The sequence below is a fragment of the Eschrichtius robustus genome, chromosome X (genome assembly GCF_028021215.1).
Source record: "Eschrichtius robustus isolate mEscRob2 chromosome X, mEscRob2.pri, whole genome shotgun sequence".
Classification (NCBI taxonomy): Eukaryota; Metazoa; Chordata; class Mammalia; order Artiodactyla; family Eschrichtiidae; genus Eschrichtius; species Eschrichtius robustus.
The window spans coordinates 134,584,431-134,610,162 of NC_090845.1; the positions used below are offsets into that span (position 1 = coordinate 134,584,431).

The 25,732-nt window shown below is 61.5% G+C and overlaps 1 protein-coding gene across 5 annotated transcripts; it reads right to left on the reverse strand.

Annotated features, from left to right (window-relative positions):
* Positions 1–503: 503 nt before the first annotated feature.
* On the reverse strand, positions 504–25,592 carry LOC137756642 (N-alpha-acetyltransferase 10). Of its 5 annotated transcripts, none has more exons than XM_068533054.1 (22): positions 21,609–21,683; positions 12,060–12,267; positions 11,811–11,973; positions 11,513–11,575; positions 11,103–11,267; positions 10,386–10,514; positions 10,084–10,305; positions 6,219–6,320; positions 5,876–6,067; positions 5,706–5,790; positions 5,397–5,424; positions 5,064–5,166; positions 4,325–4,385; positions 4,145–4,222; positions 3,915–4,049; positions 3,708–3,813; positions 3,351–3,584; positions 3,176–3,249; positions 2,900–3,083; positions 2,595–2,687; positions 2,276–2,390; positions 504–1,083 (listed from the first exon to the last, which is right to left on the reverse strand). In XM_068533054.1, the coding sequence occupies exons 2-22, from the start codon at positions 12,263–12,265 to the stop codon at positions 850–852; spliced, it is 2,772 nt and encodes a 923-aa protein (XP_068389155.1). In that variant the 5' UTR covers positions 12,266–12,267; positions 21,609–21,683; the 3' UTR covers positions 504–849. The 5 variants fall into 5 exon arrangements, with proteins under 5 accessions (XP_068389155.1, XP_068389159.1, XP_068389156.1 ...); XM_068533058.1 differs by lacking the exon at positions 21,609–21,683 and adding an exon at positions 16,179–16,278; XM_068533055.1 differs by lacking the exons at positions 504–1,083; positions 2,276–2,390; positions 2,595–2,687; ... (16 more) ...; positions 11,811–11,973; positions 12,060–12,267 and adding exons at positions 20,343–20,677; positions 22,986–23,033; positions 23,378–23,493; ... (2 more) ...; positions 24,784–24,882; positions 25,348–25,592 and having other exon boundaries at positions 21,609–21,693.
* Between the last annotated feature and the right edge of the window lie 140 nt (positions 25,593–25,732).

The following is a 25,732-nucleotide window of genomic DNA, read 5'->3' on the forward strand; positions in this document are numbered from 1 at the left end:
GGAGTCCGGCAGTCAGCTCCTTGGCGCCGAGTGTGGGGAGGGGCTGCGGCGGTGGGCTGCAGGGTCCGGGGCTGGCGCATGGCTTCCACCCCAACCAGCGCCTGCCCTGCCGGCTGATGGAGGTCCCGGCGGGGGGAGGGGGGGCCCAGGAGAAAGGAAAGGGGTGGGGCCGGGGGCCTTCCTTTCCCCGCCTCTCTAGTCCCCCTCTGCCCTCCCTTCTGACTCTCCCCGTCATAAAACTTCCAGCTCATTTTCCACCTGGCGAGTCTCCTTGGATCAGGGTAACAGTGGGCGCAGGGGCAGCGCGGAAAGATTCTCAGAGCCCTCCCGCAACCACAGACACGTGAGCGGCTCTGGAACCCGCCACGCAGGCCTTCAAAGGCAGCCCTGTGCCAAGGAACCCCCTGCAGAAGCTGTTCCCAACCTGCCATCTTTGGGGTGCCGGGGGGCTGGCCCTGTACCCACCTGCCCAGCCCCACCGAGACAGAGAACTGGCTCGCGTCGAGGAGTCAATGCCCAGGACTTTATGAATGGCCACCAACACCAGGCTGGCACCCTCGGCTGAGCAAGGGCACCGAGCACCCGACAACCAGCGACAAGCCCTCACGGCCAGCCCAGGAGGGGCCTGCCCCCAGCCTCCCTCCTCGGCTGCCTCCCAGAGGGGCCTGAGCCAGGGCGGGGGAGGCAGGGGTGGGCTGGGGCGGCCTCGTCCTCCTCTCTGCAGACAGTCACGAGCAGGCATGCTGCACAGGACCAGGGAGAAGCAAGGGGCCTGGGGAGCCCGGCCGGTCTCGCCCGTGGCCGCCTGGGGCGGGGCGGGGCGGGGCCTGCAGAGGAACCAGTAGCACCTCAGTGCGGCTTGAGGGGTGAGTCCAGGCCCTGGGGATGGGAGGCCAAGAGTGAGGCTGGGGCCCCAGGGCCACGGGAGAAGCCTTTGTTCTTGCCGAGGCGGCCGCAGGCCACGGGCTTTGGGCTGCGGGGCGCAGGGCCAGGGGAGACGGTGGACGCCGGCCCGAGGCCCTGACGGACGGCGGTCTTCCCCAAGAGCTCCTTAAACACAGAGTCCATGGTCTGCGCCACGGCCTGGCAGAGAGGAGAGAAAGGCAGGGCATCGGTGTGAGCGGCCCCCACCTGGCCAGGCAGTCCCCCGCCCCCAGATCAGTGCTGCCAGCTGACCCAGGAGTGAGGCCCTCCTACCCTCCGCTGCCCAAACTCCTCCATCCCCTGAAACAAAGTCCTCGGCCACCACCTGTCCCCAGGCCCCTCCCCTCCGTGGGCCCCGCAGCTGTCGCCCCTCCCTGGCCCGGTTTCGCTCCTGCCACTTTTGGTGTGGCGGTCACCGTCTCCTCCGGGGACAGCAATCCTCAGCCCAGCCCTGAAATGGGAGCCCCTCTGGCTGGGCCCCGGGTCCCCCTCCTCTTCCCACTCGCTCCCTGGCTGAGATCACAGCCACCACCCCCTGGCTTCGGGGGCCACCAGCGTGCCCGGACCTCCAGGGCCAGTGGTCCCCTGCAGCCCAGGGAGGAGGGGCTGAAATGCCCCTGGAGAGAGAGACGTGCACATCCTAACCCCGCCCCCGCCCCCTGCACTGGGCTGGGACCGTGTGTGGAAATAGGGCCTTTGCAGATGTAAGTTCAGGATCTTGAGATGGGGAGACGATCCTGGGTTATCTGGGCAGACCCCAGATGGAGTGATAAGTGCTCACACGGTTCCCGGGGCTCAGCCCGGCGGTGCCCACTGGGAGCCCACAGTGCGGCGTGCTGGGCCCAGCGGACACAGCAGGGAGCCGGCTGTCCCCAGGCTGCACCCCTGGCCGGGGCCGCATCCGGCACCCGCTCTCTCCCCCTACAAGAACTACGACCCCGCCTGGCTCCCCAGTCAGCCACCTCCCTCAGTCTCTTTTCCATCTGCCCCTTCCATCCTCCCTGGCTCGCCAAGCGCCTGCCATGTCACCACCTTTCACCTAGCCTGGCTCTAGATGCCAGCCTTGAAGCCTGTCCCACTCACCGCGTCCCACTCAGGAACCGAATATGAAGCCCAAATGTGAGAGCCCCGGGTCCCCTTCCCTTCTACCCTGCCTCCAGGCCCGTCCCTCCCCACTGCACTCACACCCTTGCCGGCCTGCCCCTCCCTAGGCTGGGCTCCACCGGCTTGTCTGAGGTCAGGAAGGTCAGACTTGAACCTTGGGACGGAAGAGTCCGGTTCATAAGGGGAAGCAGAGACCCGCCCCCGAGAGGTGCCCCCCACTTGCCACATGGCCATTCCCAGCTCTCACCTTATCCACCTCCACATGTCGCTCCGGGGATGCTGGGACCAAGCAGCGCCGTCTGTGCCCAGAGGGGCCCCCGGGTGTGCCGAGAGGGGCCTCGGGTTGGGTGCACGGCTCTGGCCTGCAGGGCACAGACAGTGGGCCTGGCGGGGGCCCTGGGGAGCCCCTGCGCTGCCTGGCAGTGGCTTCTCCCAGCCCGGGGCGCGGCCAAGGGAAAGGGAACAGTGAGGCCGGTCCCTCTCCACGCGGCTGAGGACTGACCCCACCCTCCTCCAGCCTGGGGTGGGCGGGCAGGGCCCCCGGAAGGGGTCTTCCCCTTGCTCACCTCTGGACAAGCTCCATGGCCGGGAGGGCCTCTGGGCTGCTCACCAGCTCCCCGGCGGCCGGCAGCCCCTGGCCCACAGCAAGCTTCTCTGCCCTGGCGCCAGAAAGACAAGACTGCCTGTTAGAACGCTCATTCTGGGCTTGGGGTCTGGGGGCCAGAGGGCTCAGTGCTGGCCAGAAGCAGTCAGAAAGGCACACTCTGGGCCACCCCGGGCCTACGGAAGCTGGGACTCGGGGCGGGGCAAGGGCTAGAAGCCCGGGTGAAAGGAGAGCCTCCCAGGAAGGGCCCCAACTTCACTCACTCACCCCGCCGGCAACGTGATGTACTTATGGGGGATGAGTCCCCGGGCCCCGGCGTGCTCGCCCCGCCACCAGTCGCCTGAGGCCCGCTCGTGCAGCCGCAGCACGTCCCCCCGCTGGAAGGTCAGCTCCTGGGCCGTGCGGCCCGTGTAGGCAAAGCAGGCCACGGCCTCCACAACCCCCTCCGGGTCTAGGGAGAAGAGGGGACCCCAGTGTGGGGGAGGGGTGGAGTGGGCGTCCAGGGCGGGCACAGGGTGGGGCCCTCCTTCCCGCCCCCCTCACCATCCTCCTGGGCCAGGCTCCCAGCCTCCGGCTCCGGCTCGTTCTCCCCCGCCGGGCCCTCCAGCTGGGCGTCCCTGCAGTCCAGAGCAGAGCGAGGTGGATGAGCGGACAAGGCATCTCCCGTCGGCCGGACCTCCCCCCTCCCTCCCTCCCGGCAGCGCGAAGAAGAGCCTACCCCAGGCAGCTGGCAGAGGGCGGCGCCATGCACTTCTCGTACACAGGGCCGGGCAGCAGGGCCGGGGGCGGGAAGGCCCGCGAGGGCTGCACGATGAGCGTGCGCACCAGCTGGTTCACCCGGCCCTGCAAGGCCACCGGGTCCTGCCCGGCGGGCACGGGCAGCAGCGTCGGCCCGAAGCACACGGCCAGGTTGTAGGCATCCATCATGTTCTCATCGCTGTACTGGGCCAGGCTGGGGGTACGCGGGGGTCACAGGCAGGGGGCTCTCGGCCCGGTGTCCCCTCGCCCCCGCGAGCGGCTGGCTGGGGCCCCCCCGACCGCCCTCGCCCCTGCCCCCGCCCCAAGAGGTACTCACTGGTTGAGGAAGGTGAAGAGGTAGCGCAGGACCACCAGCACCGGTCCGGGCAGCCGGGCCAGGAGGCTGCTCACGCGCTCCACCCGCTCCGCCGCGGCCTCCGCTTCTGCGGCCGAGGCCGGCAGCCCAGAGAGAAGCCGTGAGCGCAGCCGTGGAGGCCAGCGGGGAGGGCCCCCCCCCAGGGCCCGCCTCGGACCCCCGCCTCACCCGCAGAAGCCAGCAGCTCTCTGAACAGCTCTGGGGGGAATATCGGGGGCTGCAGGCACCGGAAGTAGAGCTTCAGCACGCCTGCCACCGAGTCCAGGTCATGGGCGGTGCAGCCCTCCACCAGGGGGTCCTCTCCTGAGGGCGACACGGTGGCACAGGGGGCGAGAAGGCGGATTACACCGGCTCTTCCACCCACCCCCACCCTCACCCCCGGCCCCGCCGGTCCCCACCTCTCTCAAAAGCGTCACGGATCTCCGAGACCCGGGGCTGGGCGCCCGACACCCGGAAGATGCCCTCGTGCTGCAGGCCTGCGGGAGGACGGAGAGCCAGTGGGCGCCGAGTCTCCTCCCCACCCCTCCCCGCAGGATCGGGCGCCAGGCCAGCGGCAGGAGGGCCCAGGTCTTACTCACCGTTGAGGTTAATGAAGCGGACGCAGCTCTCCACCACCAGGGGCACAGACTGGCCTGAGCTCTGGGGACAGGGACAGAGAGGGTGTTCCCGCCACTGTGGACACAGCACGTCCTGCCTCGTCACTCACTCGCTTTTATTCTCTCTTAACGCGTTATGCGGTCAGCAATAAGGCCTGCGAGATGCATGCCCAGGTGTCCGACATCCCTGGTGCCGTCTCGGGCCATGCCTTACGTTTTACCTGCTCAATCTCGGGCCATGCCTTACGTTTTACCTGCTAACTGTTTATTGCTGGCATGTGGAAATGCCATCGAACTCCGTATGTCGACCTCGAATCAAGTACCGTCGTGAAACCCAAATTTGTTCACTTAAATAATCTGTTGATTCTTTTGAACCATGACATACAGAATCACATCCTGCAAATGACAGTGTTATTTTTTCTTTTCTGATCTTTCTTGCTTCCCTTACTTCCCTCTCTAGTACCCCCGAAGTGGGGCCCGCGGACACCCTTGCTTCTGTTAACTCAACTCCTCAGCCCTAAAATCGCTACCACCCGAGGCTTTCCGTTACTAGTTAGGGACGGGCCCTTTGATCAGTGCAGGCCCGACAAAGGCCCACCCAGGAGACCAGTGGCCGGGGCGGGCGGAGGATACTGGGCTCACAGGCGGCCCCCGGGGCTGGAGGGAGAGCAGAAGCGGGGAGGGGCCCGTACTCGGTTGGCGGGTGACGCAAAGCAAGTACCTGGATAAACTTCTCCATGTCTCCCCCAAAGAGCTTCTGGTTATACTGGGAGCTGGGGCGGGGAAGGCGGCTCTTCTGGAGTTTTCTCTGTGTGTACTGGGTCCTGTCGTGAACAGGAGCTGGCTCTGAGGGGAGTGGGCGTGGAGACTAGGCTGCCCCGACACCCTGGCCCAGCCAAACAGCATGCTGGAGCTCGCGAGTTATTCCAGAACCCACTGGGCAAAGTGGGAAACAGGCCACCGAAGAACGAGCAACAGAGCCGGCTCCCAAAGAGAGGGGAGATGGGGACCTCACAGCTCCTCGGGACAAGCTGGTCCCTCACGAAGGACTCACCAAGACACCTCCCGCTCCTCCTTGTCACCTGGGGAGGAGAAAACGGTGGTGTGTCTCTCGGGCCGGGAGGGTCCTCAACACACCGCAGAGGGAGAGGGCGGCCTGAAGGCCGAGGGCAGTCACAGGACAAAAGGCGGGATAGGGGCCGGGATCCTCGCTGGCTCATTCCCGGTGTGCCAAGCACCCTCTCTGGGTGGAGAGGACGTGGGCCGGGTCGAGGACCCAGGAGGAGAGCCAAGCTGCGGCCGCTCCCGGCCCTGGGGGTGGCGAGGCAGGGAGGGGGCTCAGGGGGCCAGGAGTGGGGCCCACCTCGCTGAATGGCCTCCTGCAGCTTCTCATGCTTGGCCTGCAGCTTGGTGAGGACACTCCGTCCACTCAGGTACTCCTGGAGTTTCTGTGAAGCCCCAGGGAGAGTCCAAGGCTTTAGTCCTAGCTCTGGGCCTCCCCGGCCCCCCGCCCTCCTGGCCCCGCCTCCCCACCGTGACGTAGAAGGTCTCGGTCTCCTGCTGCTGCCCCCGCCTCCGGCCGGCCTGCCGAACCCCTGGGTCCGAGCTGGTGGATTTGAGGGACTCGGTGGAGGGGCTGGCCTGGAAGGAGTCGAGCATGTCCCCATCTTCCGACGCCACCACCTCCAGCAGGGCCTGCAGGGTGGCCTTCAGCGTCTTGTTCACCTGGGGGAGGGGACAGCACCAGGACAGGGGGAAGCGGGAGACAGGTGAGGGACAGGGAGTCCAAGCCGGAAGGAAGGGGGAGGGCAGGCCATGGCCACCCGGCTCCATGTCTCCAGGTCCTTGTCCCTACCCAGGGCCAGGTCACCCATACCTCCTCTGTCTCGATGGTTTGTCGGTCCAGGCGGCTCTGGATATTCTGGGCTCTGGGCAGAATCTCGTCCCGCAGCTCCATCTCAACCCGGATCTCAGCCACCTGCAGAGGGCAGCATCCAGGGGGCTGAGGGCCACGCCTGAGACGCAGGGTGGGGCTGGGCAGCAGGCACCGAGGTCTCTGGGGCCCATTTTCGCTGCCTTGGTGGCCGATGCACAGGATCACCAGCCTTGACGCTGCGTACAGCCAGATCTGAAGCATGGCAAGGACACCTTCCCGAGGGGAAGGCGCACACCCCCACGCATAGAGACTTGTGCACGGACGTCCCCGGCAGCGCTACTCCTGACAGCCCAAAGGAAGAAGCAACCCAAGTGTCTAGCAGCTGACGAAAGGACAAGCCAAGTGTGGTCTCTCCATACAATGGAATGTTATTCAGCCATAAAAAGGGAGGAAATTCTCATACATGCTTCAACATGGGTGAACCCTGAGGACATTATCCTCAGTGAAATAAGCCTTTGGTCACAAAAGGACCAATAGGATATGATTCTACTTGTATGAGGTGCCTGGAGTAGCCAGATTCCTAGAGACAGAAAGTAGATGCCGGGGGCCATGGGCTGGGGGAGGGGGAGGGTGAGTTAGTGTCTAATGGGGACAGAGTTTCCATTGGGGAAGATGAAAAAGTTCTGGGGAATGGACGGTGGTGATGGTTGCACAACAATGTGAAGGTGTTTCATGCCACTGAACTGTGCACTTAAAACGGACAAAATGGTAAATCTTATGCATATTTTACCACGATTATAAAATTTCTATCCAGGCCCTAGAAAACACTGACATTAGAAGACCCACCCCCTCAAGCCCACATAATGGGCAGAAAACTAGAAATCGACTCTGTGGAAAGGGTAAATCAGAGGGATTCTGGACTCAGGGACACCAGTCACTGCTGAGGAAGGGGACAAAAGTCCCTACTGATGAGCGAGAACACAGCAGCCGCCACCATCTGGGGCTGGCCAGGAGCTCAGAGCTGCGCCTCAGTGTGGGCCTGCTGGACAGAAGGAATGTCACAAAGCGTCAGCATCAGACAAAGCCACTGTGGCCATGACGGCTGAAGATAAAAACGAGATCAAGTCATCAGCGCGTCTGACCACAGACCAAAGCAAGAACTTTGGCCAAGCCACAAAAATGAGCAAACCTCCCTGTGTCCCAGCTAGTGTGAGGGACGGTTCCTTCCTCACTGGTGACGGCTCTAGCCTCCCTTTACCCACCCCTGCCCCGTCTTCTCAATAAGATTTATTAAGACACCCTGTCAGAGTTACCCCTGTTTCCTGACAGCATCCAAGCCAGAGCCAAGCCCCTCCCCCAAGTCCCCTAACCCTTGCCCAAGTCCTCTGAGTCCTTTCTAGCACCCTCTTACCGAGACACCCCCAGTTCCCCGTGATGTGGGGGTCCCTCGCAGCAATGATCTGAGTCCCTGCCCAGCCACCCTGTGGGGAAACCCACTGCTGACAAGCTCTGTTCACACACATCAAATACGTAATGCACCTCTCTTCAGTGCCTCCTCTGAAATATGAATTGACAGCCAAGAGCTGGCAGCCGTTTGAGGGAGAGCTCTAAAGTGGAAGACATAGATCAAAGCAAGAAAACAGAGAAAATGCAGGGAACCGGGGGAAATGTTGAGAAAAAGGATGAACATTTCAGAAAGATTTGAGAAGATATTGTATCCATGAAACAAGAAGAAAGGGCTATTTTAAATAGGAATTTGGAAAACAACCCAAAACTCTTAAAAACAAAAAAATATGAAAGTAAATTAAAAAAAAAAAAATTCAACAAGGGGCGGGAAGAAATAGTCGAAAAAATATCTAAGAAAGCAGAATTAAAAGGTACAGTGATGAGAAATAGGAAAGATAAAAGATAAGGAAATTAGGGCTTCCCTGGTGGCGCAGTGGTTGAGAATCTGCCTGCCAATGCAGGGGACACGGGTTCGAGCCCTGGTCCGGGAAGATCCCACATGCCGCGGAGCAACTAAGCCCGTGCACCACAACTACTGAGCCTGCGCTCTAGAACCCGTGAGCCACAACTACTGAGCCCGCGTGCCGCAACTACTGAAGCCTGCACGCCTAGAGCCCGTGCTCCGCGGCAAGAAAAGCCACCGCAATGAGAAGCCCGCGCACCGCAACAAAGAGTAGCCCCCGCTCTCCACAACTAGAGAAAGCCCGCATGCAGCAACGAAGACCCAACACAGCCAAAAATAAATAAATAAATTTATTAAAAAAAAAAAAAAAGGACAAGGAACTTAGACTGTCAACCCATGATGTTCAACATCAAATTACAAGAATTCGTGAAAGCAAGAGAAAAGAAAATTAAGGGAAGGAAATTACCAAAGGAATATATGAGCTCAAAACCTTAAGACACAAGTTTCCATACTGACAAGGCCCACTGGTTGCCCAGCACCATGAAGGAAAAAGGATCCCCAAGGCATATCATCACACAATTTTACACGAGGGAAAGAGACTATACTAAAAGCTCAGGGAGACAAATTACAGGTCACGTGCAACAGTCCAGAAATCAGAATGGCATTGGACTTCTCACCTACGATACTGAAAGCTTGAAGTGATACCTTTAACATTCCAAAAGGAAAATGATTTTCAACCTTGAATTCTATACCCAACTACACTACCAATCAATTTCAAGGATAGAATACAGACATTTTTTCAGACATTCGAAGTCAGGAAAGTATGGGGGAAGATGTCCACACGAACAAGGGTAATAAACCAAGAAAGAGGAAGACACAGGATCTGGGACACAGACGGCCCAACGCAGGAGAGAATGGCAGGAATGCTCAGGACCATGGGGAAGGGAGGTCCTGGACTTCACAGGCCTACAAGCCCGGGACTGGACGGCTCCAGGGCAGGGCTCTGAAGAGATGGCCTGGTGTGAGGGAAAAGACGGAGAGGACTAGCGCTGGGAGATGGTGATGTGGGGAGGAGCCCTAATCATCCACGGAAGGAGGTCGTAGGGCCTGCGGAAAGCGGAAAAGCACTGGCAGCACCTGCCGCGTTGCGTGCAGCAGAGGCAGCAGCTAGAAGACTGGGAAGGGGCTGTGTCTGGGGAGTGGGAATCAGGAACAGAACGGGTGAGTCAGAGAAGGGCTGTGTGCCACTGGACGCCTTGAGTAACGTTTCACTTTTTCAGATACAACTTTGGTCAAAATGCAAATTAAGTAAGTAAAAGCTCAGTGTAACCCCAGTCCACGCACAACATTCATGAGGATAAACCGGTAAACAAAAGGATAGCTCGGAGGTGCATTAAAAAAATGCCTAGTGGGGGCTTCCCTGGCGGTCCAGTGGTTAGGGCGCTGAGCTTCCACTGCAGGGGGCACTGGTTCGATCCCTGGTCGGGGAACTCAGATCCCACAAGCCGTGCCGTGCGGCCCAAAAGAAAAAAAAAAAAAGATGCCTAGTTATATGTTACTGTTTGTATGGTTTCTTTCCCCGCAAGTTTGCATTAGGAAATGTCTAAGGTACACAGAACCTTGGAAAGAAAAGTATACGGACAGCTATATACCACCCACCCGCTGGCCTCAAAACCAGTGGCATCCTGGCTGTGTTTGCCCTTGCGGGGGGTGTGCGTTCTTTGGCTGAACCGCAGAAGTGAGCTGCGGAGGTCTGCTGGCTTCAAACGCAAGTCCGGAAACCTTCAGAGCCTCATTTGCCTTGAGGCCACTGAAGGAGGGTCTGAGAAATAAGCTGCATTCAGGAGTTTCGACTCCTTAGCAAATGTAAGGTAATTCATTCCACTTACCTACCATCACAATGAAGACCAGAAAACACAAAGCCGTTTGCCTGAAGGGGCGGGCAGAGACCCTCACCTCATCCCCCTCATGGGGCTGGTAGTCGAAACGCAGCGGGGGACAGAAGGCGGCTGCGTGCACCTCCAGCACCTTGGCCTTGTCCCCTGGAGGGTCTAGGGCTTCCACCACCTCCTCCAGGCTGCCCAGGCCCTGCATCTGGGAGGCTTGGGTGCGGCTCTCGGCGGCCGTGTAGCTCCGGAGCACCTGCCCCAGGGCCAGGTGGAATCCCGTGTCACAGCACTGGGGGACGAGCGAGGACACGGCTCGGGCGGGCTCGGCGCACCGGCGCCCGGCCCCGCCTGCCCCCCCCCAGCACTCACGTCCATGAGGTCCAGGACGTCACGCAGGTAGTAGTTGTTGACAGCCGCGTTGACGCTGGCCAGGCTGAGCAGGTACTCGTTGCGCGCCTTTGTGCACTTAAGTTTGTGCTCCAAGAACTTGGCGTGACGCTGCTCAGGACCACACAAGCCCCAGGGTCACCCACGCGGCCCCAGCTCCGCCTCCCATGTAACCCTCACCCGCGACACACGCTCTCTCCCCTCCCTTCCCCACGCGGACAGCTACACCCACCGTCCCACCAGGTCCCTCAGACAACTTGGCCCCGAAGTCATGATGTCCTTCCTCCGCGACCCTGCCAGCCTCAGCGTCCCCATCCTTTCCTCAGGGACCGCCTCAAACACTCCTCCTCCCCTCCTGTCACTCAGTCACCCATTCGACGTGTCCGCTCGCTTGGCTGCAATCTCACAGCACTGCGTGAGGCAAGGACGGGTGGGTGGAAGGGCCCCCAGGCTTCGGGGCACCAGATCTCTCTTTGCCCAGCGGGGCTTGGTGGGGGAGACCAGCTAGGAGCATGCGGGGTGTCCCGGGCCTAGTGACTCTTCTCCTGCCCCCTCTGTCTACCACCCCAGCTTGGGGAGCCCTCCAGAGCCAGCCCTGCCTTCCTGCTCCACGCCACCTCCCTGCCAGGGCCGGGACTCGGAAGGACAAAGACCAGGAGCCAGAGCCTCTGGACACAGACGGCTGCCCCCCAGGCCCACCTTCTCCACCAGCCGCCCTCCCTTCTTGAGGGAGCCCTTGCGGAGGGGCCCTGCCTCGGTGCCGGCACTTCGGCATGCCCGCTTCTCCTCCTGCCGCTCGGCTTCCCGGAGCTTGGCCTCGGCATTCATGCTCTCCATGTGGTACACCTGGTATGTCTTCTTGGCCTGCAAGGAGGCCCAAGGCCAGGCAGCCCTGCTCAAGGCCACGGCCGCAGCCAGCCCTCCCCCTCCCCCTCCCAGCCCGTCCGGGACTCGGACCTGAGCACTCTGCCCAACCACCCAGCGGCCAGAGCAGGGAGAGAGGGCCGAGCTTGCGGTCCTCGAAACCCAGGCCTCTCCTTGAGCCTGGCTCGGGGAGATGTGAGGTGATGGTCTCCCTCCGATTCGGGCAGGCCCCGCGGCGCTCTCACCGTCTGAAGCTCTGACACCACCTCCAGGAGCTCCTCCTGCAGCCGTTGCTCCAGATCCTTACTCTGGGGAGGAGGGGAGTTGAGCACAGCCCCGCCCCAGTGCACCACCCACCTCCATCCTGCAGCGGCGGCCAGCCCTCAGCTCGGCACTCAAGGCTCCCACCGGCTCCCCTCTGCCCGACGCCCCCCGGCCTCCTGGGCCCTCCCAGCCACGACACCTCTGCATCGGGCACCCATGGGCTGCCCTCGCTAGATCCTGAGGCCATCCAGCGTCCCGTGCCCAGGGCAGGGGCCTTGCCTTCTTGACTATGCGCCCAACATCCTCCGCGATGTGACTCAGGCGCTGGGCCAGGGGCCCACCCAGCACGTCGCTGAGGGCCGCGCTCTCGCGGCTCTGCTGCCGCGTCTGCTGCAGCAACACGGCCCAGCAGTGTAAGGGCGACAGGAGGGACGGCTCCTTCCTGGGGGAGACGGGCACTCAGACCGACGGGGAGCGGGGCCTCAGGCCCTGCCGCAGTCGCCCCACCGGCCGGTCCCCAGGACCCACCGGAAGCTCTGGTGCTCCCGGCTGCCGCCCCCTAGGCGGCCTGCGCGGCCGGAGAAGCGCTCGACGAGCTTGTCCAGGCCCCGCGAGTACTCCAGCTCCAGCTCGGCGCGGCGCCGCATGAACTCGGCCAGCTCCTGCAGCAGCTCCCGCCGCAGCTCGCCCTGCAGCTCCAGGCAGCGCAGCTGCTCGCCCAGCTGCCAGCGCATCTCTGTAGGGGCGGGGGGTGGGGTGGGGGACGACGCGGCTCAGGCTGGGGCAGTGGACCCGCCGCCGCAGAGTGGAGTGAGCGCCGGGCCCCCTGGGAGGTCTGCCGTCCAGCCGGCTCGGGGCGGGCCTGAGGAAGGGGACCTCTGAGCTGAGGCTGAAGGGAACCAGCCGGGAAGGAAGAACGGAAAGGCCCTTCCAGGGAGAGGGCAGAGCCCTGCAAAAAGGGCCAGGGGCAAGAGGGAGTGTGGAGGGTCCCGGAGGCTCGGAGCAGGTTGGGATGGTGGGAGCACCCGGCACTTGGGCTTCCCATGACTCCCCGGTTCCCCTGCCACTTCCTGACCTTTGGGTGCCCAGGACCCCAGACAGGGTGGCCGCCCCCACAAACACAGAGACACACGGGGCTGCGCAGGCGCGGGGTGGCCACGGCGCTCTGCCAAACCTGCAGTGAACTTGCGGCCTCGCTGGCTGGAAACGCTGCCCGCAGCCCCAGGGAGAAAGGGCAGCCCCAGCGGGAGGGCCAGACCAGCTGGAGGAGGCTGACCAGTGACGGGACTGAGGCAACTGGTCTGTTCTCTGTTCCCAGTACCGACTCCTAACTACCCACCTCCCAGCAGAGAGAGCCACACCCCGCTCCCCACGCTGCTGGCTTCTGACACCTTATCGCTGACTTGATTTGGCAACTTTCCCCACACAGATCTAAAGCAAAGAACCGCCTGAATGAGGAGCTTAAGCAACCCACTGGCGAGCCCTGGGCATCCCGGGGACATAACGCACTGTCTCGGCTTCTGGCAAGCGGGTCACCACTTACTAATCGCTGTCCAAAAAAGGGACGTTAAGTGACTCCTTCATTCAGCATAATGTTGATTATGCACCCTGTCAGTCTAGACATGGGGACACGGTGCCCACCCTCCTGGGGACAGGCATGCGCTAGAACGTGTCGGAACAGGTGGCACTGAGAAGACAGCACAGAGCACGAGGTGGGGACAGGAGGCGCTCTTTGAGAGGAGGGTGGTCAGGAACAAGCGACACTGGAACAGAGAGCCGAAGGAAGCAACAGAGGGGCCGTGGAGCCAGCGTGGCTGGAGAGAGCTGCGCAGGCGAGGGGAGGGGGGGGGATGGCCAAGGCCCGTGGTTGGGGAGGACCCCCCGCTGGACGCCGAGGGAGAGGGGAGCCACAGCAGCGGAGCCATGGGGGTCCGGCTTCGCACTCAGGGCCCCTCGGGCTGCCGTGGGGAGCCAGGGCAGAGGTCAGGTGACGGAGGAAACGTGCCCAGCCCAGGTGGCAGCTACTGCACCAGTCCAGGCAAAAGACAGTCAGGGGCTTGGGCCAGGCAGCCAGCCTGGGAGGAGGTGGGAAGTGGCAGGACCCAGGGTGGCTGTCGGAAAGAACTCTGCGGTGAACAGCTCGGTACTGGTACCATGTGGATTTCTGTCCCGCCAGTGACGTCCCACGGGCTGTGGGGCATGTGGCAGCCTCCATGGGTCCTGCCTGTTCAGCATCCCCATCTCCTCCTCTGATTTCCCTTTGGAGAATGTCCCCTTCCTACTCTCAGGCCCTGGGTTCCGCTCCCTGACTCCAGGTGCCCCAGATGTGGCCCTTGCATAACCCATCCCTCGGCCCCTCCACCCTCCTCCACCGCTGGGACTAGCTCAGTGACAGGCCCAGAGGCCACCATCCCCTCCCTGCGCTTGCACCGCAGCGACTGAACGAGAGCGCTCTCTTTCCACCGAGGGGTCAAGCTGGGTAAATGGAAGCCCGGGCGAGGACTGCTTCCTGAAGGTGAAACCAATGCAGAGTCTCCTTACACCGTCCGAGGCCAAGCCACTTGATATCAGGAGAGTCTTCATTAAATCAGGGTAACAGTTTGGGGATAAAAGTAAATTTCATTTCATTCCAAGAAAGATCTGAGATGTCCCGGCTTGCCTCACTGTCCTCTGGCGTCTGCCCCTTCCTCGTGGAGCAACAGTTCCCTGGGGACCTATTACAAGTGAACAGTGCCCAACGGGCCAGCACACCAAACTGTTTCGTTTCTTCTGTTCGGTGCAGCCAAGCCTTGGCTGGGATTCGGACCTGGTGTCAGGCAGACGGTGAGTCGGCAGGGTCTGAGCACGGTGAGCCGCTGCCTACCTAGCTCCCCAGGCTTCCCAGGCTCTCAGATCTCAGCTGGGATGCGCTCATCAGGGAACCCTTCCCAACCTCCCCCCAGACCAGGTCTGGCCCTCTTCCTGTCCCCTTTCTTGACATCCGCGCTCTCCCTTTATAGTGGTTTTCATCATAATTGAAATTAATTGTGTGATAGGTTGTTTACTATATGTCTCCCCCACTAGACCTGTGAGCCATATGACAGCAGGGATTGCTTCTCCTGTGCTCAGCATTGTATGTTCAGGGCCTGGCACAGAACAGATGCATACAAAACATCTATCAAAAGGAAGGATGGAATCCACGTATGCTTGAATTGCAGAGCCAGGACTGGGCCTCAACAACACTTCCTGTGAGCGAGGCATTCGGTCTCACTTCTGCTGACAAGCAAAGCAGAAAAGATGGCCTCCCAAACCACGATTATGCTGACCTTTCAGAATTTCGGGTGTCAAGACAGTGATCCTGTTTTTCTAGCATAGTAGGAAGTTTCTTTGGGCAGGAGGGGTGGGGGCACGGGGCGGGGGGTACGGGAACAGAAGCTAAAATCATTAGAGACCCAGAGCAGGCAAGGAACATCTTAAAGACAGCCTTGCTCGAAACCCCCATTTTTTTTTCAGTGTTAATGAACTGACCCATATTTGCTGACTGAAGAGTTTCCAAAGTCCTTCAGCCTCATGACATTTGGGGGATGCGGCTGCGGGTCATTCTCTCCATCTGAGGAATGTTGCAGGCGAGGCTTGGAGAGCTGGCTGGCCCTGCACGGTCACCTCAAGCTGGCTCTGGGCAGCAGGCCACCCTTCCCAGACGGGGAGGACTCGAGCATACTTTGGTGTAAATTGCTTGTATTGGATAATTACGTTGGAATCTCCATCTCTGGATTGGAAGGACATTCGAGGTTCATTTCATTACACCTCCTAGGACCTATAGGAGTGGCCATGAGCAAGTCACTGCTCCTCTCTGAGTTTCGGTTTCCTTCATCGGTAGAATTGAGCTATTGAGAGCGATATACGGGGTCGCACATCTGAAGACACCAGAAAATTTTACAGCCTCAAACCGCTGGCACTTGGACGCTGCCTTCTTCCCTTTGCAAGAGTTACCACGCCCTGAATAAGACCCACAAAAGCTGTCGACTAAGAGTTTGCAAAGCTGATTTGCATATGATTTGCACAGAGTGTTTGTTTATCAGAACCCAAAGAGGTCTACTCTTGCAGAGGGCGCAAGATCCCTCAGGCCAAGATTCACTGTGCCGGTTTGACCCAGAGGCAGTGGCCTTCAACTCTGAGCCACCTCAGTGCCCAAGGGAGGGGACGGGGACTGGGCTGCAGGGACTGGAGTGGTTTTAGGGTAAAGCCATCGCTTGATCCATCCACCGAAGCTCTCGGACCCCCCTACCCAGGCCCGTCAGCAAAGTCAAAGCGCTCCATTTCACTGTGGCTAGAATGCCACTTTTTGGGGGGCACTCGGTGCCCCCCTTCCCTCCTCGGAGTCCTTAGGTGAGGTGCAGGGAGAACCCAGGACAGAACTACCAAAGGGAGGGAGGGAGGGAGGGAAGGAGGGAGGGAGAGTGGAAGGAAGGGGGAACAGCGGCGGTTGAGGCCAAAGGGGCGTGGAGAGGCGGGCAGGGGGCGCGGGTTCCCTCCCTCAGCACCCTCCGGAGGTCACTGGGGGAGAAAGGCGGGCCCTGGGCCAGCGGCCAGGACTTTTCGGGCTCCCCCACGACCTTCGGGTGTCTCCGTAGGGAACTGGGCCGGGAGCGCCCAGCGCCCTCTCACCTTTGACTTGCGCCTCATGGTCCGCCTGCGGCCCTCGCTCCCGGCGCAGCTTCCCGTGCGTGGCCATGGCCGCCGGGCGGCCGCGCCGTCGAGCTCCGCTGCTCCCACGCGGCCGCGAGCCGGCCGGGCGCTGGGACCGGGGGCCCGCAGCCAGCACCCTGCGCCGGCCCCGCCCCGCCCCGCCCCGCCCCCAGCGCGGCTACCGGGGCGGGGCGGGGCGGGGGCGGCCCGGCACTGCTCGCGAGGGTCTGGGGTCGGGGGCGCGGGGGGTGGGGGATGGGGGGGAGGGGGTGGGGAATAGGAGGGGAGGGGGTGGGGATAGGGGGAGGGGTGGGGGAGGGGAGGGGTGGTGATGGGGGGAGGGGTGGGGGGGTGGGGGGTGCCTCCTGGGGCCGGGCCTTGCCGTCGCCTCACCCCAGGCACTGGGCATGCACCCGGGCAGCCTTGTGCCCAAGGTTCGGCTGCCAGGGCCGGTGTGGGAGCCCCAAGGTGCCCGGCAAGCTGGCATCCTCTGGCTGCCATTCCCCCCCAGCCTCCAGAAGGCTGCCTGGTCACCACTGCCAGACTGCACAATCTGGCCATTGGCCCTCAATGCCAGTGCGCAGTGACACCATAGCTGCTCCAGACCCTGGGCTCCCTTGGGTCGCCTGCCTCCCCCAGATCCCCAGGACATCAGATGGGGCCCACCCTTCCCAAGCACAAGGAGCCTGGAGAGCCAGGTGGCAAGGGAGGTCAGCACCAGAGAACAGAACATGCCTTTGCTCCCTCCAGGCCCCCTCATGGGGAACGGGTGGGGGCGGAGGGCAGAGAGAAGGCTCGGGCTGAGGTTCCCCTTGCTCAGCCCTGCGGGGAGGAACAAGCCTTGTTGCCCCATAGGTGGTTACCACTTCCTGCTGCCGGAAGAGACTCTTCTGCCTCCTTTCCCGGCAGCTTGCACCTGCTGTCCTAGGCCTGGGGGGCTGGGGAGGGGCAGCCCTCTTCCTGCACCCTCAGAGCAAGGCCTTACTGAGCCTGGGGGCGTCTTGGGGCCTCTCTTAGACAGGAGTGCTGGAGTTTCCCTTCACCCCTCTCTACCAACTGGAAGGCACAGGCCAGGCCAACAGGTTTTTCTCCAGTATACTGAGAAGGCAGGATGCAGGTAGCAAGTGACCAGCCAGACTGGACAACTGTCTTCAGTTGGGTGGGAGGGAAATCCCTGGGGTATAGATGGTGGGGACAGGGGCGAAGGCAGGCTCTGGGCTCGTGCCCAGGGGAGGCGGGCCTGTAGGCGCTAGTGCAAGGGGTCCGGGCATGTGTGTGCGTGGATGTCCAAGTCAGGCTCTGTGCAAATGTGGGCACACGTGACCCGGACCTGCAGCTCTGGGAGGGAGGGGAGTCTGCGCAGGTACTTCCTGGCTTTCAACTGTGAGCATCTCGCTCGCCCAGAAGGGGAAAACATACGTCCTCAGCTCCCTGCCCCCCACCCCCAGTACCAAGGCCCTTCTCTCAGGTGCAGTGTGTGCACGGGGCACTGGGGCTTTTCGGACTGGGAGCAGGCCGGACCCCAGCGGTACGGCATGCCCCTCATCGGCTAAACCCAACACAACACACCTTGCCCCCTACCCTGTATCTGAGCCCTGACTGGTCGCCCAAAGTTCCTCCCCCATTCAACAGAGCCAGGCACAGGGCTCAAGCCCGCAGGAAACTGCGGCTGAACTGGTGTCGGCGCCTACGTGCAAATGCTCTCCTTCGTCCTTTTACTTTAGGACTCCAGAAATACTCCCGTGAAGCCCCATTCAGCCACTGGTGTCAAAACTTGGGTAACGGGGCTTCCCTGGTGGCGCAGTGGTTGAGAATCTGCCTGCCAGTGCAGGGGACACGGGTTCGAGCCCTGGTCTGGGAGGATCCCACATGCCGCGGAGCAACTAGGCCCGTGAGCCACAACTACTGAGCCTGCGCGTCTGGAGCCCGTGCTCCGCAACAAGAGAGGCCGCGACAGTGAGAGGCCCGCGCACCGCGATGAAGAGTGGCCCCCGCTCTCCGCAACTAGAGAAAGCCCTCGCACAGAAACGAAGACCCGACACAGCCAAAAATAAGTAAATCAATTAATTAATTAAAAAAAAAAAAAAACCAAAAAACTTGAGTAACTAGCCCTGGCTTTTAGGACGCTTTTTTGGCATTTAAGGCCGTACTGCTTGCTCTGTCCTCAGCTCTATTGTTCCCCTTCAAAGAATCTAAATGGTGCAGAAGGGCAGGACCAGATCTGCGGGACCTTGCTAAGCCTGTTGACAAGTGGAGTGAACACTTGGTCCTGAGGGGTGACCGTAGGGCTGACGTGGTCAGGTCTGCTGGGTGAAGGATAGACCAGAGGGAGATGAGATCAACGGGGAGGTTGTTAACAGATGTCCACGTCAGACGAGAGCATGAACTGGACAGTGAGGCCCCTCCCATTTTCCCACAAATGAGCTTTCCAGGAGAGGTTTCACAATGGCGGTCCAGGTTGTGCACCTCTGTGTATAGGTTCATCCCCTGGGGAGACGTCCCCAGAGCCCACCCCCAGTCACACGGCTAGGGAACAGGAGCTCCTGCTTTTCCCACCCTCAGCCTTCCAGCCTCCGTTCGGCACCTAGCTACTGAAGCGGCCCCTCCCAGAGGCGGGTCCTGCAGAGAAGGAGGAAGTGCTGGGCCCCAAGGGTCACTCGGGTCTGCGGCTTCCCCTCTCTGCCCTCCGCCCTCGCCTCAGCTCCCGCCTCCGCCCAGGAAACCCAACCGCCTGGGGGCGGCCGAGCGTCAACGGGCCCTCCTGGGACGCTGGACGCAGAGGGCAGAAGGCAGGCCCGACGAGGGAGGAAGGAGTGTGCCGCAGAGCACCATGGGAGCCTCCGCGGGCTCCCTCCCGCCAGCGCTGGGGCGCGGCCGAGGTAGCGCGCATGCTCTCCCCCTCGCCCGCCCCGCCCGCCGCGCGGAGCCCAGCCTCGCCGCCGCCGGACCAATCAGAGCCTGGGAACGAAGCCCGGCGCGGCTTGCAAACCGAAAGGGACTGAAGCCAGGCGCGGAGGGCGGCGCGAGGCTCCGCCTCCGACAGCAAGCCCGCGATTTGAGCCTATCAGAACACAGCCTCCCTCCCCCCGCCAGCCCGCGCGTTAGCGGGCGCGCGCAGGCGCATCTTCCTGTTCCCGGCCCGCTCACGAGCGTACCGGGCTGCCGCCAGTTGGTCACGTGGCAGGCGCCAGCCAGAGAGCGAATCGAGCTCCGTAGCAAATTATTCTGCGTAGCAGAGGAGCAGTGTGCCTTCTGCGGCAGCAGGCGCACAAGGTACAGTGACAGCTAAGGAGTGCTGAGCTCCGCTGGGAGGTGGGCGGCCCAGGCGGCCCGCCCAGGGATGAGGAGCAGCAAACAATGGCGCTGCAGCCAGAGGGAATGGCAGGGATGAAAGGCACAGGAGCCAATTTTAGGGTTAGAGTTGAAGCTATGAAAAACAGAGGGCTTACAGGCTGCATGAAATGACATTACGCATTTGTCAAAACTCACGGAGTGTACAACGCAGAGGGAAATGTAACTGTGGCCTGTAGTTAACAATGTATCAATCTTGTCTCAAACAACTGTAACACTTGATACAAAATATTAATAGGGGAAACGGCGGGGGACGGGGGCGGGTCCACGGGAACTCTGTACTATCGGCTCACTTCTGTAACTGTAAAAACCATGCTAGAAAGCAAGCCCACTGATTATTTTCAAATGAAGGCTTGGGTTAGGAAGTAGATTCAAGGGGTATCACGGTGATCGAACAGACAGGACTCGCTGACCTTCTGGTTTGCAGGGGAGGGAGGAATCAAGGACAGTTGCCAGGGCTCGAGCAACTGGGTAGCTGCTTGGGCCATTACCGAGATAGGACATTGGTAGAGAAGCTCAGCGGGCAGCTGGACTCAGGCATCCGGAGCCTGGCAAGGCAGCAGCAGAGCAGGGCTCGGAAGGCTCCCAGAACTCCAGGGTTTCCTTCCCCCGGGACCCAAAGATGGCTCCAAGCTATCAGACATCTCCAAAGCCCTGACAAAGCTCTTCCCTTCTACTTGGGCTTGGCAGGAAGCACTGTGCCAAAAGGATGTGAGGTCCACATCCACAGGGATGCAGAAGAGCCAGAGAGGGGCATACACACACCCCCAAAAATGTGCACGCTCGCACAGGTAAACTCCCCAAGGCCACTGGGTGAAGTTTATTGTGAAACCTCTCGGGGTGAGGATGGGATGGGCAGGCCAGGGCAGGGAGAGGAGCATGTGCAGGCTCTAGGAGGCTGAGTCAGAGGCCTCTGAGCTGTCCTTGACATCGGTGCTCTCTGTGGTCTCGCTGACCTCACTGAGGTCTTTGCTGTCTCCACCGCTATCCTCCGCAGCCAGGCCCTTTTCCTCCCGACAGGCCTCTCCCGAGCTCGGAAGCGAGTTGCCCTTGCCCTCCACCTTGTTCTCGATGGAGCCCAGCACCACGTGCCTGGCCTTCTCCTTCAGCTCCAGGTGCCGCCTCAGCTGCCCCCAGGAGCCCGGGGAGAAACGGGAGTAAGGAGACAGCACCTAAGTCTCTAGACCACGAAGGCCCTCTCCCGCCGCCCGTGCCTTGTCCCTTGCTGGCGCCGGGGGGTAGGATGAGAGGCAGCGGAGCCAGGGCAGGAAACAGGACTGAGCCCGACTCCCGGGGGGGAGCCCTGGCACTGTCCCCTCTGGGCCTGTTTCCTCTCCTGTAAAGTGGAGGTGCTGGGGCTTCCCTGGTGGCGCAGTGGTTGAGAATCTGCCTGCCAGTGCAGGGGACACGGGCTCAAGCCCTGGTCTGAGGAGATCCCACATGCCGCGGAGCAACTGGGCCCGTGAGCCACAACTACTGAGCCTGCGCGTCTGGAGCCTGTGCTCCGCAACAAGAGAGGCCGCGATAGTGAGAGGCCCGCGCACCGCGATGAAGAGTGGCCCCCGCTCTCCGCAACTAGAGAAAGCCCTCGCACAGAAACGAAGACCCAACACAGGCAAAAATAAAAAAAATAAAATAAAAGAAAGTGGAGGTGCTCACGGCTCCCTCGCGAGGCTGCTGTGGAGCCCTCTGAACGGCCCTGGCCGCCGAGGAGCCTTGGGCAGAACCCTGACTTTCTCTTCAGCCCGGTTCTGTCTGGCCCCTGAGCCTTGGAGCCAGCCACAGCCGTCCCCAGGCCCCGCGTCTCAGCATGTCCAGGGGCCTCCTCCCTCTCCTCTCACAGCAGCCTCTGGGCAGGACGGGCTTCTTCCTCGGAGAATGGAATCTTGGGCCGATGGCCTTCGTTAAAGCCCTACCAAGGTCCGGCTCCCCGCCTGCCAGCTACGGAAGCTGAGGTGAAGAGGGCCAGGACTCCCGGCGACGCAGCCTCCAACTGTCCCAGGCCGCCCCTGCTCGCCTTGCCTGGGGACTGCGGCCCTGGCCCCGCGGGACGCTTACCTCGTCGGCCATCTGGGTGAGATCCCGCTTCATCGCATACGCATCTTCCCCATCTGCGTAGTATTTGGGCTCCACTTCGCTGATCCTGGGGGCAGCAGGTGGAGAGAAGGATGGCAACCCACATCGGGGGCAATTCTCCTCAGCCTTCTGGCACCATCTGCTAGTGGGGCAGGGTGTCATTGCCCCCCCCCCCCCAAGGACCCTTTGGGAGACATTTCCAACATGGTCTTCCCTCTGCTTTCTCCAACAGTAAGTAGCACCCAGCTCCTTTATTCCCCCCCACCCCTGGCGTCCTGCCACTGCCCCTCGTCCCTAACCTGGCCACCAAGGATCTGTGTCCGTGGTTTCCTGTGAACTGAAGCCCTGAATTGGGCAGTCCCCTCCCCTCCCCTCCCCTCCCCGCCCTGCTCCCTGTCACTTCCTGGGCATGCATGGCTGGCTCGTATGCCTAACAGTTGGAACCGGGGAGGGGTGCTGTGGCCCCTGTTCTTGGTGGTCTTTACCAGGCAGCGTGGCCCCTAGCCCGAGCAGCTCAGGGGCCAAGCCTGCACTGGGAGGTGTGTGTGCAGACCTGGGCACCCTGCCACTGAAAAGGGAGCCGGTCTGGATGGCCCAGAAAGGCCCTGCCAGCCTTAAGACCCTAGAACTGTCAACCACCAGAGGCATTTGCATCCAGGCCAAAGATCCTGCCTCAGATGCCCAGCCCGGAGGCCACTTCCCTTCCCAACAGTCCCTCCTCATCCCCCACCAACCTGAAGCTGACGCTGTCTCAGTGGGCCCTCCATGGACAGCCCACCTCAGCCTCGCTTTCCAGCGGCTTTCACCACAACGTACTGGGCAGGGCAGTTCCCTGCTAGGCTCTCTCTGTCCTGTGCTGGGCACACAGAGACTGCCACATCCCTGAGTGGACCCACCCTCATCCGCTAGGACACCCAGGGCTCTAGATCCCTCCGCTGCTCTTGCCACTGGCCCTTCCTGCGCGGACGTGCTCAGGTTTATGCTTTCTTCTGGTCCCGCTTAGATGCTTCTGGGTGCCTGGTCACTCTCAGTTCTGCTCCTCGGCTTCTGTTCCTGTCCTGGGCCCTTGTCTCTGCTTCCCAACGTCCTCACCGCGCTGCCCTTCCAGCGTAGCCGCCACCAGCATCAAGCAAGAAACACCGAGCGTCCTCCGGAAGCACGACATGCCTCAAGCAGACTGCGGCAGGCAGGTAGGTGCTCTTGCCCCCAGGAGTGCTGTCCACGGCCCGCTCCCCATCTCAGCTAACCCTAGCCATCCCCACGCCCCTGCCTAGAAGGTAGTTCAGCCCATCTCAGCCACCTGGATAAGCCAGACCTGGGGACCATCCCACTCCATTAGAAAAATCTAGATCTACTTACTGAAAGTTGAGGGTGTTGGAATAGAGGTGCAGGGCGGCCCGGTTACTGCAGGGGAATAAGGCACTGCTGAGCGGTACAGACTAGGCCAGGCAGGGACAGCACGTCCCGTCCAGGTCCTGCCCCTCCTCCCGGTCCCCCTCCCCACTAATCCCACTTCCCGATCTTCTCCAAAAGCCAAGGCAGCCCAGGACCCACATCGAGGCAGTATCCCCGCTGGTGGTGGTGGGATGAATTGGGAGACTGGGATCGACATATATACACGAATATGTATAAAATAGATAACTGATAAGAACCTGCTGTATAAAAATAGATAAAATAAAATTCAAAAAAAAAAACCAGACAGTATCCCCCACCCCCCCCCCCCCACCCCTTCCCTCGGCCCTGGCTTCCACCTCTTCCTGACATGCAGGGAGACATATTTGGCGTTGAAGTTCTCGATCATGGCTCGGGAGGCCTGGTCCATCAGCTTCTGAGCCAGGCCGAGGCGCCGGTGGGAACGCTTCACAGCCTGGTGGGAGAAAGGTGGGACCTCAGGGTGGCTCCAACTAACTTCCGCCCCCGCCCCCACCAGAGCCTGGGTGGGCCCTACGCACCAGCGAGGTGATGTGTCCATGGGGCACGTCGTCCGGGTCCTCTTCCCTAGAGCAAGAAGAGAGGAGAGGGGCTAGGCGTGAACCCCAAAGTGCGTCCAGTCCCGGGAGGGGGGAGAGCCAGGACTCTCCAAACCCCAGGCAGCAGCCAAAAGACACTTGCAGTGTCAATGGAAGACTGTTCAGTGCTAAAAGGAAAGGAGCTCTCAAGCCATGAAAAGACAAGGGGGAGACTTCAATGCATATGACTAAGTGAAAGGTGGTCTGAAATGGCTACACACTGTATGATTCTAATCATATGACCTTCTGGAGAAGGTGAAACTATGGAGACAGTAAAGAGATCAGTGGTTCCCGGGGAGAGGGGAGGGAGGGAGGGAGGGAGGGCAGTGAAACTACTCTGTTTGATACTATAGTATTGGATACTGTTGCTATACCTTTGTCGTGGAAGGTAGAACTCAAAGAGTGAAACAATGTAAACTTTTGTAACAATGTAGTAATATCAGTTCACCCATTGTAACAGATGTGCCACGACATGTTAATGAGAGGTAACTGAACTAAAGAAATAGTCTATTAACAAGAAACAAAAAAACCCGACCCAGCCCAGGCAGCATGCATCAGAGGCGTGCAGTGTCGGTGTCCCTCCTCCCCCCGCCCCCAGGTCAGGCGCCAGGCTTGTCCCTCCGTCCTTGGTGACTCACATTTTGGCCAGGACATACCCCACAATCTTTCCATTCTCATCCTCAGCGATGTAAGAGAGCTGGGTGACAGGGAGGAAAGAGAAGGCGGAAAACAAGTTCCTGTCAGAGCTGGAGGCGCCCTTATCGGACACCTGGCCCCAGCGCCTGCCTGTCGCTGTGTGCGTGAGAGACAGAAGCCGATCCGGCAGCGAGTTCAGTGACAGCTCCTGACTTCCAGGCCAAGTGGCTTGGTTTTCCCACATCACACCGTGCGCCGTCCTTAACCCAGAAGAAGTGGACAGACACAGGTGGGAACACGGCCCCTACCTTGGCCCTGTTCTTCGCCCCTCTTCAAGGCACCTCCTATCCATCTCCCGCCACCCCAGCCGGAAACACTCAGGGCCTCATCGACCCATGCGCCCTCCGGACTCTTCACGACCTCGCGCGACCTCGCCGGCTTGTCCCAAGCCGACCCAGGGTGGAATTTCCTCGGCCTGGTTTCCCTCATCCCCAAATTCAACAGCTGCCCACCTGGGGCCAGGAAAGGCCATGGTAGAAATAATATTTCATCTGGTAGTTCTCGGGCAGGCACAGGAGGTTGCAGTGCTGCATGTTCATCAGGTCCTCTGGCTGCAGGGGAGGAGGGCAGTGGAATGCAGTCAGGCAGGGGGCTGCGGTGACTAAGTAGGCCTCGGTCGTGTTAGAACCCTGCTCTGTCTACTCAACGACAGCCGCCCCCCCACAGGGCTGGGCGGGCGCTGGGACTATCTGTCTCTGCACAGGCCTGGCCCACAGCCGCTGTGCAAAAACTGACTTCCAGGAATGAACGTTGAGCGCCAGGAAGCTCCCCGACACCATCCAACGGAACCCCGACATCCGGAAAGAAGGGGTTCGCATCCCCGGCCCTGCGCCCCTGGCTCCCCCGGCCTCCTCTTCGGGTAGATCCAGCCCCACGGGGACGGTGGCCTTCACTTCTCCGCGCAGGGCGGCTGGCCCGGTGCTCGGCCGGGCCCCTCGGGAGTATGCGCACGCGGCCACCGGGCCCCGCTCCCACGCGGCGCGGACAGCCTCCAGCCTCCGGCCCCGGCCCCTCACCCTCGCATTGCGGATGTTCATAACGGCGGCGGGGCTCGCGGCTCCCAGCGGGTCGTGAACGCGCAGTCAGCTGCCGCCGCGCTCCGAAGCGATGCCGGGGCTGCCAGGCCAGGGCTGGGGCTGGGGCTGGGGCTGGGGCTGGGGCTGGGGCTGGGGCTGGAGCTACAGCTAGATCTGGGTCCCAGATCGCGGGGACGGCGGCGGAAGAGGCGGCGCGCGCCGGGCCCGGCCACCGGCCGGAAGTGCGCGCCGCCGAGCCCGCCCGCCGGGGCCGCCCTCCCGGCGGCTGGGCCATGCGCAGGGAGGGCCAAGGGCGGGGTAGGGCCTCTCCGCGGGGCGGGCCGGGCCAATGGCCGGGCGGGCCCCGGCGCGGGGCGGGCCTGTT